Here is a 16,177-nt window from a genome sequence, read left to right as displayed (position 1 = left end):
TGAGTTTTTCATGACCAGTCATATTTTTCTCAGATTTGCAAGATTGCAACCTGGACTTCAGTTTACACATTCATTTCTATTTTATTCCCTCTGTTCACCTGCTCTTGTGGGCCCGATTACATTTTGCTTACTGTGTTGCCCACACCAGGGGCGGACTGACAACTCAAAAAATCTTAACATACCAACATGCGTAATCGGTACTAGAAACAGGAGGATCATTTGGCTAAAGCATGTATATAGAATAATATAAAATGGCTTTAGGTTGGCAAACGTGTTAGTAGCTGCCAGCAAATTCTTCTTTGATGAGTCACGCCTTTATAATGTGACATTATTTGTCTAGGTGCAAAGGGCAAAAACCTGATTAGGAAATAGTCCAGTTTTTGAAGCTAAGATCTTCCCTCTGGGTTTGTTAAAGTTTAATTGGGACTTGGAGCAAACCTAATAACTGATACTTAGCCCTTGTACACACGGTCGAAGATTCCGACAACCAAATCCGATGGATTTTGTCCGACGGATCTTGTCCGAAACTGTTGCATACACACGGTCAGACAAAGTTGTTGGAAAATCCGATCTTTCAGAACGTGATGACGTAATTTCGTTACGATGGGACTACGTTCAGGCTAGTAGCCAATAGCTTTGATGTAGGAATTTGATCTGAGCATGCGTGGCACTTTGTCCGATCGGAATTCTCTACACATGATCGGAGTATGTCCGATCGGAGCATTTTGTCGGAAAATATTTCCGGCAAGTTGGAAAATTTGGTCCGCTGGCTTTTCCGAAGGAAACAGTCCGATGCAGACCACACACAGTCGGAATATCCGACCAAACGCTCTGATCGGACACATTCCGTCGGAATCTCCGACCGTGTGTACAAGGGCTTAGATATGAGCTGGATGTCTGTCTGGAATAGGTTGTTTTTATTGCAGAAAGAGACTATAGTTTCACTTTAGTCTGAGAAAGTGGTGGCTGGTGAAATTTTAGGATTGGGGGGGGGGGGCGCCAGACATGTGCACCCACAATGCACAGGCTGCTCCTGGTCTGAGAAGTGAAACAGGAAAAAAGCTTACTAACCTGTAGTGATGTGCATGTTACAGGCAGGTCAGAGCTCTATCTTAAAGGAAAAAAAAATATTATTTGGATATTGTGTTGTTCAGGATCAAGATATGCCTCATGTGCTCCTTACTTCAATCAGGTTAAAGGTTTTTCTTTACAGTGGATTTTGGTTTAGGTGCCACTGTTGTGTTTTTTTTTTTGTTTTTTGTTTTTTATATCAAACATGTTCTGCTTACTTTCTCTGTGCAGTGGTTTTGCACAGAGCAGCCATGGTCCTCCTTTTCTCGGGTCCCCCACCAATGCTCCTGGCCTCTCCTTCCTGCCAAGTGCTTCCAGAGCAAACAGCTTGCTATGAGGGCACCCAAACAAGCCTGCTCTGAAGATGTTGCTCTGAGTGTCCCCTGTCTCAGCCAATGAAGAGGGAGAGTCCCCGGAGAGCCGAGAATCCTGTGCACATCGCTGGATTGCAGGTAAGTATTACTGGAGGTGGGGGGGGGGGTTCTGCTGCACTCAGGTTTTTTACCTTCATGCATTCACACATAAAGGTGAACCTTTATGAGCCTTTAGAACCACTTTAAATATGTTTAATCCTTATGCTGCTAGCATTACTAAATCGATATGAGGGTATAATATATTTACTAGTTTTAAACTTTTTTTTTTTTGCATTTCCTCAGTTGCTTCCTAGTTTCTGGCCTAGGCCAAAATGTCATACATCCCATGATTCATCATAGGCATTTTTCTTTCATCTGAGAGAAGAGGGACTTTCTCAGCTAAACACACCCTCATGCCTGAGCTATCGGCAGATGGATTCCAGGAAGTAATTGCTACATGAATCAACTGCCCTTACTTAAAATGGCCACAGCTAAAAAAAAGGTTAGGGAGGTGTGATTTCTTAACAAAATAAAGCATGTAGACATGGATGGATCAGTGATTTTGATTTGAATATAAAAAAAAGATGGCGTCTTTCAGTTTGTGGTGCTCAGATACAGTTGAGTTCTGTTTTTAAAAGAAGTGTGTGTTTTTTTTTTTTTTTAGAATCCTACTTGCCTAGGTGGATGCAGCGTCTGTCCCTCACTGGCTCTAACACTGAGAACAGAGCGCTCGGTTCTCAGGGTTTCCTGAGCAGGATTGTTGACCCCCACCTCGCTCACTGAAACACTGAGGAAAGGGGGCAGGAGTGGCTGGCTCAGACTCTTAGCGGCTCGCTGAAAGGCTGAGCCAGGTGTTGATCCAGGTATGTGGACTTCATTGTCGCAAACTGGCATGGACTGGCTCTGTGATGTCAGCCAACTGCTAAAAATGGGTCACAGGAGTGCAGAATGAACTGCACTTCTGTGATCCATAGAAGTACAGCCAAACAAGCTTTGGCTGTGCTTCTCCTTTTAAGTTCAGAGCATTGGACTTGCGTTTTTTCTTTTTAAAACCACAAAGAACCATCCTGTCTTGGCTTTCGTTTTTTTGGAAAACTTGCATTGCTTAACATGGCTTTGGGGTAGAACAGCTTTCCACTTCGTAAATGTTCCCCTCTTAAAAATAAAATAAAAAAAGGAATCCACTTTATGTTCATTTTTATTGCTCATAGGCATCATCTCAAGACTAGAATCGGAAGACTTTTTAAAAGGCCAGGCACCAGGAAGCTTTCTTCTTCGTGTCAGTGAGAAGATCCAAGGCTATGTTCTCTCATATCGCCATGAAGATGGATACATGCATTTTCTTATAGATGCTTCTGGCACCTCTTATGGCTTTTTGGGAGTTGATCAACTACAGCATGCAACTCTGGCTGACCTTGTAGAATATCACAAGGTAATACTATTGTAATAACACATGTTCTTTGCTTAGCTCCCTGTACAGGCTTGTTCATATCTTATTGGATGAATATTTGTTTCACTATTTGCAAGTCACTGTTCAGTGAGTATATCACAAATGGCAACACCACTCAAAACTGATTCCTCTATTTTAAGCAGCAGGGAACAATTATCTGGCTCCTGCTAGGTGCTTTGAAACAAAATTAATCTCCAGACCATGAAAAAAGGAATGACTTTCTTAAAAAAAGAAGTTCGGAATTGCAAAAAATAAAAAAAAATCATACCCACCTAGATGGTTGCAGCTGTCCCCCACCGCCTCTAAGACAGAGAACTTAGCGATCAAACACCACTGATCTCTCGGTTCTCAGCCTGCAGAAAGCTGGTGACTTTAAATGTCTCTCTGCTCTGCCCCTAAAGCGCTCACTGTGTGTGCTGGGCTGTGGAAGGGGTGGGAGAATAAGTGGCTGGCTCAGGCTCTCAGCTGCTCGCTGGGAGGCTGAGCCTGCTGCCAGTCCAGGCTTCTGGGCAGATCCTGACCATATGGTCGGGATCTGTTCAGAGCCTGGACTGGCTCTGTGATGTCAGCTGACAGTGGACTTTCCCGCAGAAGTATAGCCAAAAAAGCTTTGGCCAAACTTTAATAATAACAAAGCTTTTTTTCTATTTTACCTTCTGTTGAAAATAATGCATCAAACATGTGACTATACTTACAGGGCAATTAATATTTTGCACTAGAATAGTATATGTATCACCAACAAAAAAAAAAAATAAGAGAGGAAGAGAGACAGAGAGGACAGATCATACTTGGTGGCATTCATGTTTTATTCACCTCAGTGGTTCTAAATCCTGCAAATATTCAACTGAATCGACTGGCAGAGGTGGTGGTATGTCATGGCATCATTGTGTTTTTGTTCATTTACTTACAGAGACTACAAAATCACATAGCAAAGTAGACTGAAATATTTCTAATTTTGGCAGAAGCCTTGGCTGTCAAAGTTTAGATGTGGTAACTGACACTAGGAGAACCGGTTCAGGAAAAGACAGAGTACCTGAGGGCTAAGAGCAGGTAGAACAATGGAGAAGTCTATTTAAAGCTAATATTTAGGCTGCCAAAATTATAACTTGCCTGATTCCAAAGTTGCCCCCCCCCCTCACTTCTTGGAGTGAGCTGTTTTTCACATTGTAGATATAACATTACATTACACATTACATTATATTCCTGTGGCTACTGATCCCAGCACTACCTCTTCAGGCACTGCCATCTCACCTGGCTGCAGCTGCCTCTCTTACTTCCCACAGTCCTCCCAGACTGTACACTCACCAGCCCAACTGGCTGACTAGTCATGGAGAACTCCTGGATGTGCTAACTCATCCCCACTGTCCTCACACCTGCTCCCATGCATTCAAGATGGGTTTCCTCTCTGTGTTGTAGAGGATCCCTCCAGCACATGAGCCCCAGGCCCAAGGTGCACCCTCAAGGGCCACAGACGGCCTCCTCAGCACTTCTTCTCCATCTTCCACCAGACTGCTCCTGCTTGCCTGACTCAAGAGTATTTAAGAGGTGGCCTTTCCCTGCCAGTCCACTTGGCCGGGATTGGCTAAGGCCCTCATCAATACTCTAAGCAGCCCCTCCTAACCAGCCAACCGTTCTTCCGGAAGCTTCTCCAAGGTTCCAGCAAGTGTGGGGGGGTACCAGAGGTGCTGCTTGCTGAGTCATACAGTCTCCCTGAGTGACTTAGCCCTGACCCAGTTTCAACCCAGCCTGGCTCTCTGGTAGTCTAATTTACCTAGACTACTACCTACACTGCAGCTATGTACACTAAAGCTATCACAGTAAGCTAGAGGGTGCTGCACATATTTATGACCTAGTGATGTCATCAGTGGTTCACTTCAGTTCAAGAATTGGCTGTTTCTGAGAGCAGCCAGAGTAAAGAGGTTGGAGAGTCAGTAAAATAATCACCCAGTCCTTCCCAGAAGAGAGGCAAGAGATATGCAGGAATAGACCGCATCTGGTACACACTGTTAGAGACATGCAAAATGCAATAATATTAGAGTCAGCAATTCTAAACAGAAGAGGATTAATATTTAAGGTAACACTGGGGTTCAGCTTTAAGGTCAAGCCGTTTGGTTCACAAATGTAAGGCTGTACTCAGTCAGGGCTCCTGTGTGTGTCCAGGCCTATCTGTGCCTGAATTGACAGGGACCTGAATTAGACCAGCATCTGATCTAAGCAACAGTCAGAAGGTTGCCAAGAGGTAAAGTGGGACTGGTGCAGTTTTGTCAGGCTTGAGAAGATTGAAAATTCTTTTCAGTTCTATTATACCAAAATATACCTTGCACAGGAAGAAGTTATCCTGCCTAGCTGACAATAATGGCCTGGAAAGATCTAAAACACACCATGATAAACAGATTGTCCTTGTAATGCTTTCCATTTGATGCTGATCCTTAAAAGAGAAGTATGAGATTTTTTTTTCAATCATACTTAACTAGTTAGATGCAGCATCGGTCCAATGCTGTATCTGTCCCCCACTGGTTCTAAGGCTGGGAACTGAGTGACCAAACACCGCTGATTCTCAGTGCTTCCTGAGCAGAGAGCTGGTTACTGTCAGTCACTGGCTCCCTGCTCTACCCCCCTGTGCTCACTGGAGCACTGGGCTGTGGAGGGAGCAATAGCGTCCAGCTTAGGCTCTCAGTGGTTCCAGTCCAGGTCTGTGGGCAGATCCCAGCCCTATGGTTGTGATCTTTCCCGAGCCTGGACCAGCTATGTGAAATCAGCCGACAGTGGGCTTCAGCCCGCTTTCTGCTGAAAATGGGTCACAGGGGTACAAAACATTTGTTGTTCAAAAGATTTTGTTTGCTTTTAACATTTCATTTTGGAATGAAGGGACTTTACAGAATGAAAGCCACATACACTGTTAGAAATGAATTTGTTATTAAGTGAAGATATTAAAGAGGAAGTAAACCCTTCCAAACAACTTGGACCTATAGGTAAGCCTAGATTAAGGCTTACCTGTAGGTCCAAGCAATATCTCCTAAACCTATATGGTTTAGGAGATATTTGCCCGAAAATGGGCACCGCTGTCTACGGCGCATGCGCCGTAGACAGCGGCGCGCAGGCGCACTAAATGCGGCAAATCCAAGAATGGATTTGCCAAATTTGTCGACTCCCGTGCGCATGCGCGGGAGTGACGTCATCGCGGCTTCGCCGTATGACAGCAACGGAGCTGCGAGGCGCGACTCCCGTGCGCATGCGCGGGAGTGACGTCATCGCGGTTGCGCCGCTGTCATTGGTCGGAGCTGCGAGACGCCACCAGCAAGATGGACGCGGCGGACTACAGGGATCAGCGGCGACTTCGCTGGCTCCTGTGTCAGGTAAGTGACACATAATGAGCTACTATGCGATGCATAGTAGTCCATTATGCTTTACCTTTGCAGGGAAAAAAAGAGGAAGTAAACCCATCAGGGTTTACTTCCTCTTTAAGGCTGGGGGAATATTGATTGGTAAAGCGGAGCACTTACAAAGATTTACACCCAGACCTGTCAGGTCGTGGAAGATGTCAAGGGTTTTAGTTAGATTGGGTAGGGAGATAAGAGGATCAGTTATAAGCAGAAGGACGTCATCCGTGTAGAGATTTAGCTTGTATTCTTTGGATCCTTTAAAATATCCTTTAATGTTTGTGTTATTTGTGATAGCGCAGGCAAGGGCCTCTATTGCAAGGGCAAAAAGTAGAGGGGAGAGGAGACAACCTTGTCTGGTACCTTTTAGTCAGGGGGGAAAAGTCAGAGTTGTTGCCTGGGAGTTGATACGTGTTTGTGGGTTGTGATAGAGAGCTTTAAAGCCATGTAGGAATTCATTGTTGATGCCATATTTGGGAAGTAGAGTGTCAAGATAGGACCAGCAAACGCTGTCAAAAGCTTTGTGTATATCAAGACTAAGTAGTAGTGTGGGTTTGGAATGTATGTTAGTCTTGAATGATATTTGTAACCAGTCGTATGTTGTCTGTTAAGAATCTACTTAAACTTTGGTCATCATACCAGATTTCATTCTCGGGCAGAATAGTGGCCCTAAAAATGATATTACCCAAACTTTTATTTTATTTTAGATCACTTCCTCTTGTTCTACCTAAAAAAACATTAGAATCTTTACAGAGAGAGACCAACAAATTCATTTGGCAAAACAAGAAACCCAGAAACCCTAGTTACTCCCTTATGTTAAGACCCCAAATGAAAGGAGGCCTCAGCATTCCAAACCTTTGGCTTTATTATCTACTCACTACTCTATTCACTCAATTAGCCCAGTGGTATGCCCCTTCACTCCAAATCCCTTGGCTCTGGTTCAAAGAAGAATCTATCCTACCCTACAATTTACAAGGACTTCTCTGGTCCAAGGCTATCCACCACAAATATTAGAGCCTTAAACCTTATAGTCACTCATACCCTCCAACTATGGAACAGACAAGTCTCTAAATTTAAGTTATCCTCCAACACCCCTCCCCTAGCTTCCTTTCTAGGTGACCCTCATCCCCCCCCTCCCCCCGACCCCACGATAGAGCTCAAGATCAAAACATTCTAACGAATTGGAAATCACATAACCTAACACATTTAAAATCCCTCCCCCACAACAATGCATTCCTCAGCTTCACCAGACTACAAATAAAATATGATCTCTCACCTTCTGAGAACTATACAAAAATAAGACAATTCTACCAGAAATATTGCTCACTTACACTCTATACCCCCCCCCCCCCCCCCTATACACAATTTGAGCAAATTTGTATCTCCTCCCCTCGTGATAGGGGTTTAATCTCCAGAATATATAAAAGCCTAAATGAAACCAACATGCCTGAGAAATCACATCCCATGCTACAATGGGAATCAGATTTAAATACCTCATTTACTCTTGATCAATGGGATACTATTTTTGCAAATCTCCATAAATGTACCAAGACGACCTCGATCAGAGAATCAGCCATCAAATTGCTCTATAGATGGTATCTTACCCCTGCTAAACTTAACAAATTTTATCCCTCACTATCACCACTTTGCTTTAGGGGTTGCCCCACCCAAGGAACACTTTGACATACTTTTTGGGACTGCCCCCACATAAACACTTGGCAAAAAGCTAGCATAATAATAGAAAAAATATCCGGTAGAAAAATTTCTCTTACACCCCAAATGTGTCTATTCTCCCCCTATACAGGATATTCCAATGTCTAGCACAAGGCTAATCCACACATTCCTCAGCTCCATATATTTCTTTGATATGCTACCCATCTGTGGCCAGCTTTATTCACCAGAGAAATGTTGTTTGGCTCCCAGAAGCCACACCGCAAAGAACTCTGTGGCAATGTTGTTGGAGTGTTGGGGGGGGGGGGGGGCAATTAATGTACATGTCTATGTATGTAATTTAAGTATTAAATCAAGGTCTAAAGCAGAAAAACAGTGCAGTCTAACTGGTTTCCTCAGTGTAAGGCAGAGGAAGAAGAAACTGATGAGCTTTCTAACGTTTCCAATTAAAAACAGACTCCTGGTTTTAAATTAGTCAGATAAAAGCTCCGCATTGAAGAGTGTAAAATGAAACGAATGTTCTACCGTATGCACTGTGAGAATTAAAGCTAGGTTTACTAATGCATCAACATTTTTTCTTTTTTTTTTATTACAGACTGAGCCCATTACCTTATTGGGAAAGGAACTGCTACTGTACCCATGTGGTCAACGTAGAAACTCCTGTGACTATAGAGACCTCATACCTTAAAGGACTGGACCTTGCATCCTCCTGACCAACTGCCTTGGGAACAAAATACATTTTGCCCCTTGTTATTAGCCAGTATGCCAAGAAACTAATGGGATCATATATCCAGTGGATCAATGCCAAAGGATCCATAAATGACTGAAATAGATATATGGCTTTATCTTTCAATACCATGGTTTGATAGCACCTAGACTATTCATTGAACTTGCATTTTGCTATACTCAAACCCACACAACTAAAACAAAACCACTCAAGCTCTGGGTTTAAGTAAGGAATGTTGTGTCATCAGTGCACTGTAATTAAAATATTTCTCAGCAATAAAAAAAAAACTTTTACTAGAAATTTAGTTACATATTATTCTTTTCTTCTAGCATTCTATACTAATTTTATTCTCGTATGAAATCAGATAATATCTTATTAATTGTTTAATTGTGTTAGTGTTGGGATACCAGAGGAGAGCTAGGCCATTCCTTAAGGCATGCATTATTATGCTAGGAAATCAGGGATCTAGACCATTGATGGGTTATCAAGAAGTTTCATCTTTTGATCAATAGCCATTATATTATTTCAAAACTTCAGATGGAAATTACTTTTTCACAAGACTACAGGCTAGGAAGGCAGATATCTACATGAATTTATTTATTCAAGTGTATGTAAACCCAAAAAAATGTTTTCAGCACGCTTGGCACAATGACTCTATGGGGTTGATTTACTAAAAGCAAATAGACTGTGCACTTTGTAAAGTGTAGTTGCACTCTGCAAGGGCAATTGCTCCAGAGCTTAGTAAATGAGGAAAATCTTTGATTTTCAAAGAGTACCCAATCACGTGCACAAAAAATAAAACAGATTTTTTGCTTGCACATGATTGGATGATGGAAGTCAGCAGAGCTTCTGCTCATTTACTAAGCTCCAAAGCAACTACTCTTAGGCCCTTTTCACACTGGGATGGGAGCAGCATCGGCAGTAAAACTGCGCTATTTTTAGCGCTGCTTTACCATTGTTTTAGAGGCGGTTTTCGGCCGGTAGCGGGGCGGTTTTACCCCCCTGCTGTGGAGCATAATTCCAAAAATACTAAAAATAATAGATTTGACGTACACTTCAAGTAACATGGACACATCCACCATACTGCAACTTCAGTATGTTAAGTGCATTGGGATTGTAGAAAGTACCTGCTTTAGTTATTGTTTTCATAGGAATGTTGTCTCTCATATTGGTTTCTTAAAATATGAATACACACACACAACATACTGTATGTGCACACGCAGCAATAATATTTGTGCAGCATCAGATTTCTTCATTAAGTGTAGTCCAGCAATCTCGGTCACATGGGTTTCATTGTAAAAAGTATAGATTTCCTTTTAACTGTTTATGTTGGCTACACTAAACCATAGGTTTTCAACAAATGGTAGGTCATTTTTCAGGATGTACCTTTGACAGATTAAGTACTATTGCAATAGTAAATGCTGACTCTAAATTAAATATTTGTTATTTAAATATGTGACATACAGTATAATTCGGAAAAATAGTGAGTACTTGAGATAAGTCAACACAGGCTTTTATAAAGGGGTGTACAGTCTTTAATAAAAGAGAAGCAGTGTACCTAACTCTAATATATAACCCAATAGCAGGTATTTAGCTATTTCCAGTATCAGACTAGATGTTTTTGTAGATGATTTCACAATGCTCAAATGCAGATGCAGGCATTTTAACTGCTTTTTCCACAACTGCCTTTGTTCCTGGACATACTCAAGGAAGTTGGTTCCTCAGCAGCTCAGAGAGGCCAAACCTGATGAGGCAAAAGAAACTGGGCAAATACTCCGCAGCCAGGTAAGTTGCTCTCCACTGTTAGCATGCAGGCAGCCGGACAAAAGCCTAATAGCATACACTTCTCCTTAAAGTGGGAGTCCACCGGGACTCCGCGTTTTTTTTTTTTTTTTTTTTTAAAGCCAGCAGCTACAAATACTGCAGCTGCTGACTTTTAAAATAGTGACACTTACCTGTCCAGCGCGCCCGCGATGTCGGCACCCGAAGCCGATCGCTAGGTCGTCTGTCGGGTCCTGCCGCCGCCATCTTGGGTATGGGAATCAGGAAATGGAGCCTTTCGGCTTCATTTCCCGGTTCCCTACTGCGCATGCGCGAATTGCGCTGCGCAATAAGGACGCTCCCCGCTGCCTCTGGGAGCTGTGTGTTTCCCAGCAGGCAGCGGGGCACTTGCGGGAAGGGGCGGGCACTTGCGGAAAGGGGCGTAAGTTACGCCCCTTTCCGCAGAGAGCTGTCCCGGAAGTGGGTGCAGTTACCTGGATTATCCAGGTAACTGCACCCCCCTCCCCCCTGAAAGGTGCCGATTGTGGCACCGGAGGGGGGGAGGGTTCCGATGAGCGGAAGGTCCACTTTAGGGTGGACCTCCGCTTTAAGACTTGGGTACTATGAGGAGTACCTCCCTTGTTGCTATCAGAGTACCCCAGTTCATGTGAGGTGACCCTTTATCCTTTGGTCCCTCCATCTCTCCAATGGCGCTACCAGACCTACCCTGGACTTGGAAAGGATGGTATTTATGAGTTTTTGTTTTGAATGGTTTTACTGAAGTATGGATTCTTGGCTAGACTCTGTTGCAGGGCCGTCTTTAAGGCAGGGCAAAAGGGGCAGCTGCCCTGGGCCCTGTCATTGTTGTGGGGCCCAAAGCAACTGCCTCATACTTGCCAACTATCCCAGTTTTAATTTCCTTATCTCTTGAAGTTTTATTCCTGTGCGGTGTCCTGATATCTCAGTGTGAAATGCTGCTACTAATGCTGCCCAGCTCTGCCCTATTGTTGTGTACAGATGACTCACCTGCAGACCCTGTGTTTACATGTAAATAACTGTCATTCGTATGTAAATAGCAGCTGCATTCATATGTAAATAGCTGAGACTGGCAACATCGATATGTAAATAAAGGCAGCATTCATATGTATTTCATGCCCCCCTGCAGTGAGGAGAAGATGTGCTGTAACCTATAGCAACCAATAAATGAACAGTATTACTGTACAGTAATCTCTAGCAACCAATCAACAAGCAGAAATCATATGCTGTAACCTTTAGCAACTAATCAGTGAGCCTTAATGTGTGCTGTAACCTCTAGAAACCAGTTAGTAAGCGGAAATTATATGCTGTAACCTCTGGCAACCAATCGCAATTACCGCCTGATCTGATAGAGTAAACTGTTTATAGCTGCTATTTATTGTATGTCTCAGAGCAGGTAGAGGGTGAAATTGCATGGGGGAGGGGAGGGCCCCAAGAAAATTTTTGCCCAGGGTCCAATCAATATTAAAGACGGCCCTGCTTTGTTGTTATGGAGTCTTACAGAGACTATGCTACACAGCCACATGTTACCTTAATTCAGCCTCAGAAACAAAAAAATCATGTTTGTGGTCAGGAGAGTCCTGTGGCTTTTTGGGGGAGCAAGATGTTGCTCGGAGCTTGAATCCCTCTGTGGTGGTCTCAGGTGTTGACAGGTGGAGATCTTGGAGCATGGCGATGAGATTTGCAGGTGTAGGAGGATCCTTTTGTGAGAGAAGCGGTATGAAATGCAGTGGGGGTGGAGGATTTGTAAATGCGGTTTCATCGCTTTTCTTTTGATGAGGGTCTGCTGGTAGAAGTCCTGGAAGACTTGGTCCCGGTGACCTTGGAACATCAGGGAATCTTTCATTGTTTTTTTGTGTGGAAATAATGTGGCTTGATTACAATATCCCTGGGGGGCCATCTTTTTTGCGGGGTGGCCAGAGATCTATGGATCCTGTTCATTTACAAACATTCTATAGGAATCGATGGGGCAAGTTCTTGAAAGAGCGCAGTAATGGTAGATTGAAAACAGGGCCAGGAGGTCTAAACTCAGAGGGGTGCCCAAAACAATAGAGGATCTTCAAAATCCTCTAGACGGGTTTTAAGGGAGGAATTTTCCTCCGGAGGGTCTCCATTTCTCCTTTGTAGTTAGTGGTGAAGACCTCTAGTTCATCCACTCTCTGCTCCGGGATAGAAGTGCGCCGCCTACCTCACGAATGTCCCACGTGAGTCTGTCAGTGACGGTGTCTGAGGTCGTTTACAGGGCCTTTGGAGGACCCTTTCGAACTGGCTAAGCAGGACAGATTCGGGTATGGTATTCTGCAGGGTTATGGGGGTCATCCTGAGTTCGGAGTCTGACTCACCATGCTGTGAGGAAGATGGAGGCCAGGTCTTTTTCAGAGTGTGTGGCGGAGCGGAAATATGGTGGACCCGCCATCTTAGAGGTCGGCTCTCGTCAGGGCGTCCTGGATTGTTTTGGGCTTCAGTTTAGTTTATTTACCACTGTACATCATGACAAGTTGTGCCAGAGGGCTGCGGTAAGGAGATGGGCACACTGAGAAGGCTGTAAGTCGGCGGAGCGGCAGTCGGACATGTCCTGCTCAGAAGGCTTTGCGCATGCACCCTCCATTTATCTTTATTCAATCAGCCCTCTGCCTGATCGAATAAGAAGACTAATGTAGGCCAAGCCAAAGTCATGATGATGGGGATTCTGTCATTTGTGATAGGAGTAGTGTCAGGGAAGTAACAAGGCAGTGGGTGGCTCTAGGGGTGGGAATACATAGTCAGGTGGCAGGTTGTCATGATTGACAATATACTTACAATCCAAAGACATGCAGGTAGGTTAATTGGCTTCTGGCTTCTGTCCAAAATTGGCCCTAGTATATGAATGGGGACCTTGGATTGTGGGCTCCTTGAGGATAGGGATGTGGGTGTAGCAATGTGCAGGGGAAGGGACAATTGTAGACACTCACTCAGGTTGAACTGGATGGACTGGTGTCTTTATTCAACCTAACAAACTATGAAACTATGAAACTATGAAACTTACTGTACATTGCATTGTTTGTTTTTTCTGTACTTTTAGTAAAATGATTTTCTCAGTGTGGGTGTTTTTAATTTTGCTTCTTTGTGGATTGGGTAACCGGTACTAATGTACCCATGTACTCTTTCTCTTGGGGGAGATATCTGGCAGCTCCCTTCTACTACAGGGAGTTTTCAGATTCCTATTGGTCCCTCCTAAACTCCCACATCTTGGGCACCCTTGTGCTTTTACAATGTTGACAGGCATGTAGCCTGGTATGGTAATAGAAGGGAGCGACTTGTACGCTGTTCCCCTTCTCTTGGCCACCCAGTCTACATGTCTGGATAAGGGCCTGGTATAAATTTTAGGTGGAGCCTCCTGACGTTTTCCCCTCTTTTTAATGGGACAGTACAAAAGGCATGGGGTTCCCCTTTGATTCAATCCTGACCCATATCCTCTCAAAGGGTTAAAATGTAGACACTGCAGTTTCTGGGTTCGTTTCAGTAATGCATATTACAATGCACTTTTACTGCACATTAAAGCAATGTGAAAATGTATAGCGGCCATTAGGGATGCAGTGCAAACATCTTAAACACAATCATATAATAAAAGATATAGGGGTTGCAGTAGTAGCACATCTAAGCAGTATAACGCAGTCTCTATACTGATGCCGCTGTTTAACCCAGGTTCTGATCTAAATTTGGTGCACTGACAGTGACCGGGTTTTTTCAGGCAGGTGTGCAAAGTTTCACTCACAAGTCCTTCACAGTGAGCAGGCCAATAGTGTCTGTCTTATTGTGTGTTTTTTGCTGTGTTTTTTTGTTTTGTAGAATTGGGATGGTGGTTGGAGAAGACCTTGGCATATCCAGAACTAACAAACTTGAGGGAGGACACTAGCAAATGGTTAACTGAAGTAGAAAAAGAAGATTAGATTTTTTCATAGTTTTATACTACTGGAACGATTATTGTGAGCTGGACACCCTCTGCTGGTTCTTCTGTGTATTCTTGTAAGAACAAACTATCAACTTGATTAATACATTCCATGGCAGCTTTTGTTTTAAGCCATTTTAAATAGCAAGTTGTTCTGTTGTTTTTTTCTTTCATAGCCAGGTCATTTTGTGCCTCTTGCAGTCACTAGACAACTTGGAGTCTGGCATTAATCTGTGGTTTTACCTATGTCCAATTTATGGTCACTGATTAATTTGACTAGATGAAGATTGATGTGTGGTTTGCAAGCATGATGTGACTGTTGCTACAGGTGTAATTGATACATTTCTTGTTATATTTATTGATTTGTTTTTTCATGCACTTTCGACAACATCAAGTGGTTACTTCACCCCCTGAAGAAGCCCCATTGGGTGCAACATGTTTGGACTGTTCATATCCTTACAGCTTTGTAATGAGGACATTTAAACCATATTGAAGCAAAATTACCTTGTTATGATTTTTATAGCTTATACTATGTGTTTGAAGCACCTTTAAAATGCCTGGTTTAGAAATGGTGGTATGTAGTAGAAAAAAATCTTCTATAAGCCTAGGTTCACACATGTGCATTGCGAATTGAAGCTCTGGTTTCACTGCGAAGATAAAAAATCAGTTGTTCGGGGGTTCCTCTGCGTTTTAGCTGCAGATCAGTGAGGGGGGGGGGGAGGGGGAGAGGTGTAGACCGTGTAGTGAGATAAGGAGAGAATTTGTGTTCAGAACGGAAATGCATCTGCGAATCAGATGTGTTCTCATAGAAGATAATGGGTTGTAATTTGCACCGCAATGCCCAGAAAACGCACAGTTTTTTGTGCAATGCGCAGTGCGAATGCAACACACATATGTGAACCTCTGAATTGTATACCTCATTTTGAAAAACATAACCATCAATCATCATATTATAGTACTACAAAAAGTTATACTAGGGGAAAAAAAGCATCTGTAGCTGATTAAGGTATTACATTGATTCAGTCAATCCCTGACCTATATTTAATTTGTCACAGCTCACATATATAATAAACACATGTTTGATTTTAAAAGCATGATATTGTGATCTTAATTGTACGGTGGTCCAAATAATTATATGGATCAAGGTTCTGTCAGAAAGACAGGGTTACATATATATTTCTCACTTGTATGTTTGCTCAAACAGACTTGGGACTAGGACAATAGAAACAGAATCTGAAGACATTAAAATATAATTAACTACTAATCTTAAAAATGCTCTCTTCCTAAAATTTAGATGTTCATTTTAAGATGTGTATACTTACCTCTTTTTAGGCCACTCTGGTACAGTCACGCATCTGCCCTGTGTCAAAGGAGAGGGAAAACGACAAGGGCTGAAATGCCAGGGAGTGGTGACGTCACCCATAGGCTTATTATGGCCAATCCATTGTCAGGGCTCCCTTCTCTCCCTTGAAGCCACTGCTAGCTAACACAGGGGACCAGAGTGGAGTGACCTGAAAATAGGTAAGTATATACATATTTCTTACAGAGGTTAGTTGGTATACCCTGTTGCCCCTAAAATAAGACCTAGTGTGATTGTCGGTGATAGCTGCAATAAAAGCCCTACCCCCCAAATAAGCCCTAGTTAAAGTCCTTGTAGGTCTTCTTTTCAGGGTAGGACTTATTTTTGAGGAAACAGAGTAGAGCTTATTTGGGTGGTAGGACTTATATTGCAGCCAACACCGACAATCACGCTAGGTCTTATTTTAGGGGAAACAGGGTAGGTGTTAGGAGGGAGGAAGG

General features: G+C 43.1%; 1 protein-coding gene across 1 annotated transcript in view; it reads left to right on the top strand.

Moving 5' to 3' along the window:
• SH2D4A (SH2 domain containing 4A) overlaps positions 1-8,952 on the top strand; it is a 174,252-nt gene extending 165,300 nt beyond the window's left edge. The window contains exons 8-9 of the mRNA XM_077476200.1: positions 2,636-2,856; positions 8,521-8,952. Of these exons, the coding sequence (XP_077332326.1) occupies positions 2,636-2,856; positions 8,521-8,613 (314 nt within the window). The 3' untranslated portion in view covers positions 8,614-8,952. The remainder of the gene's footprint in view (positions 1-2,635; positions 2,857-8,520) is intronic.
• The last annotated feature ends 7,225 nt before the right edge of the window (positions 8,953-16,177 follow it).

Source organism: Lithobates pipiens, unplaced genomic scaffold, assembly GCF_037356315.1.
Source record: "Lithobates pipiens isolate NorthernLeopardFrog02 unplaced genomic scaffold, aLitPip1_a1.2 Scaffold_13, whole genome shotgun sequence".
In the NCBI taxonomy this organism is placed as follows: domain Eukaryota; kingdom Metazoa; phylum Chordata; class Amphibia; order Anura; family Ranidae; genus Lithobates; species Lithobates pipiens.
The sequence above is the reverse complement of the archived record's forward strand: the minus strand, read 5'-3'. Positions and strand labels throughout refer to the sequence as shown.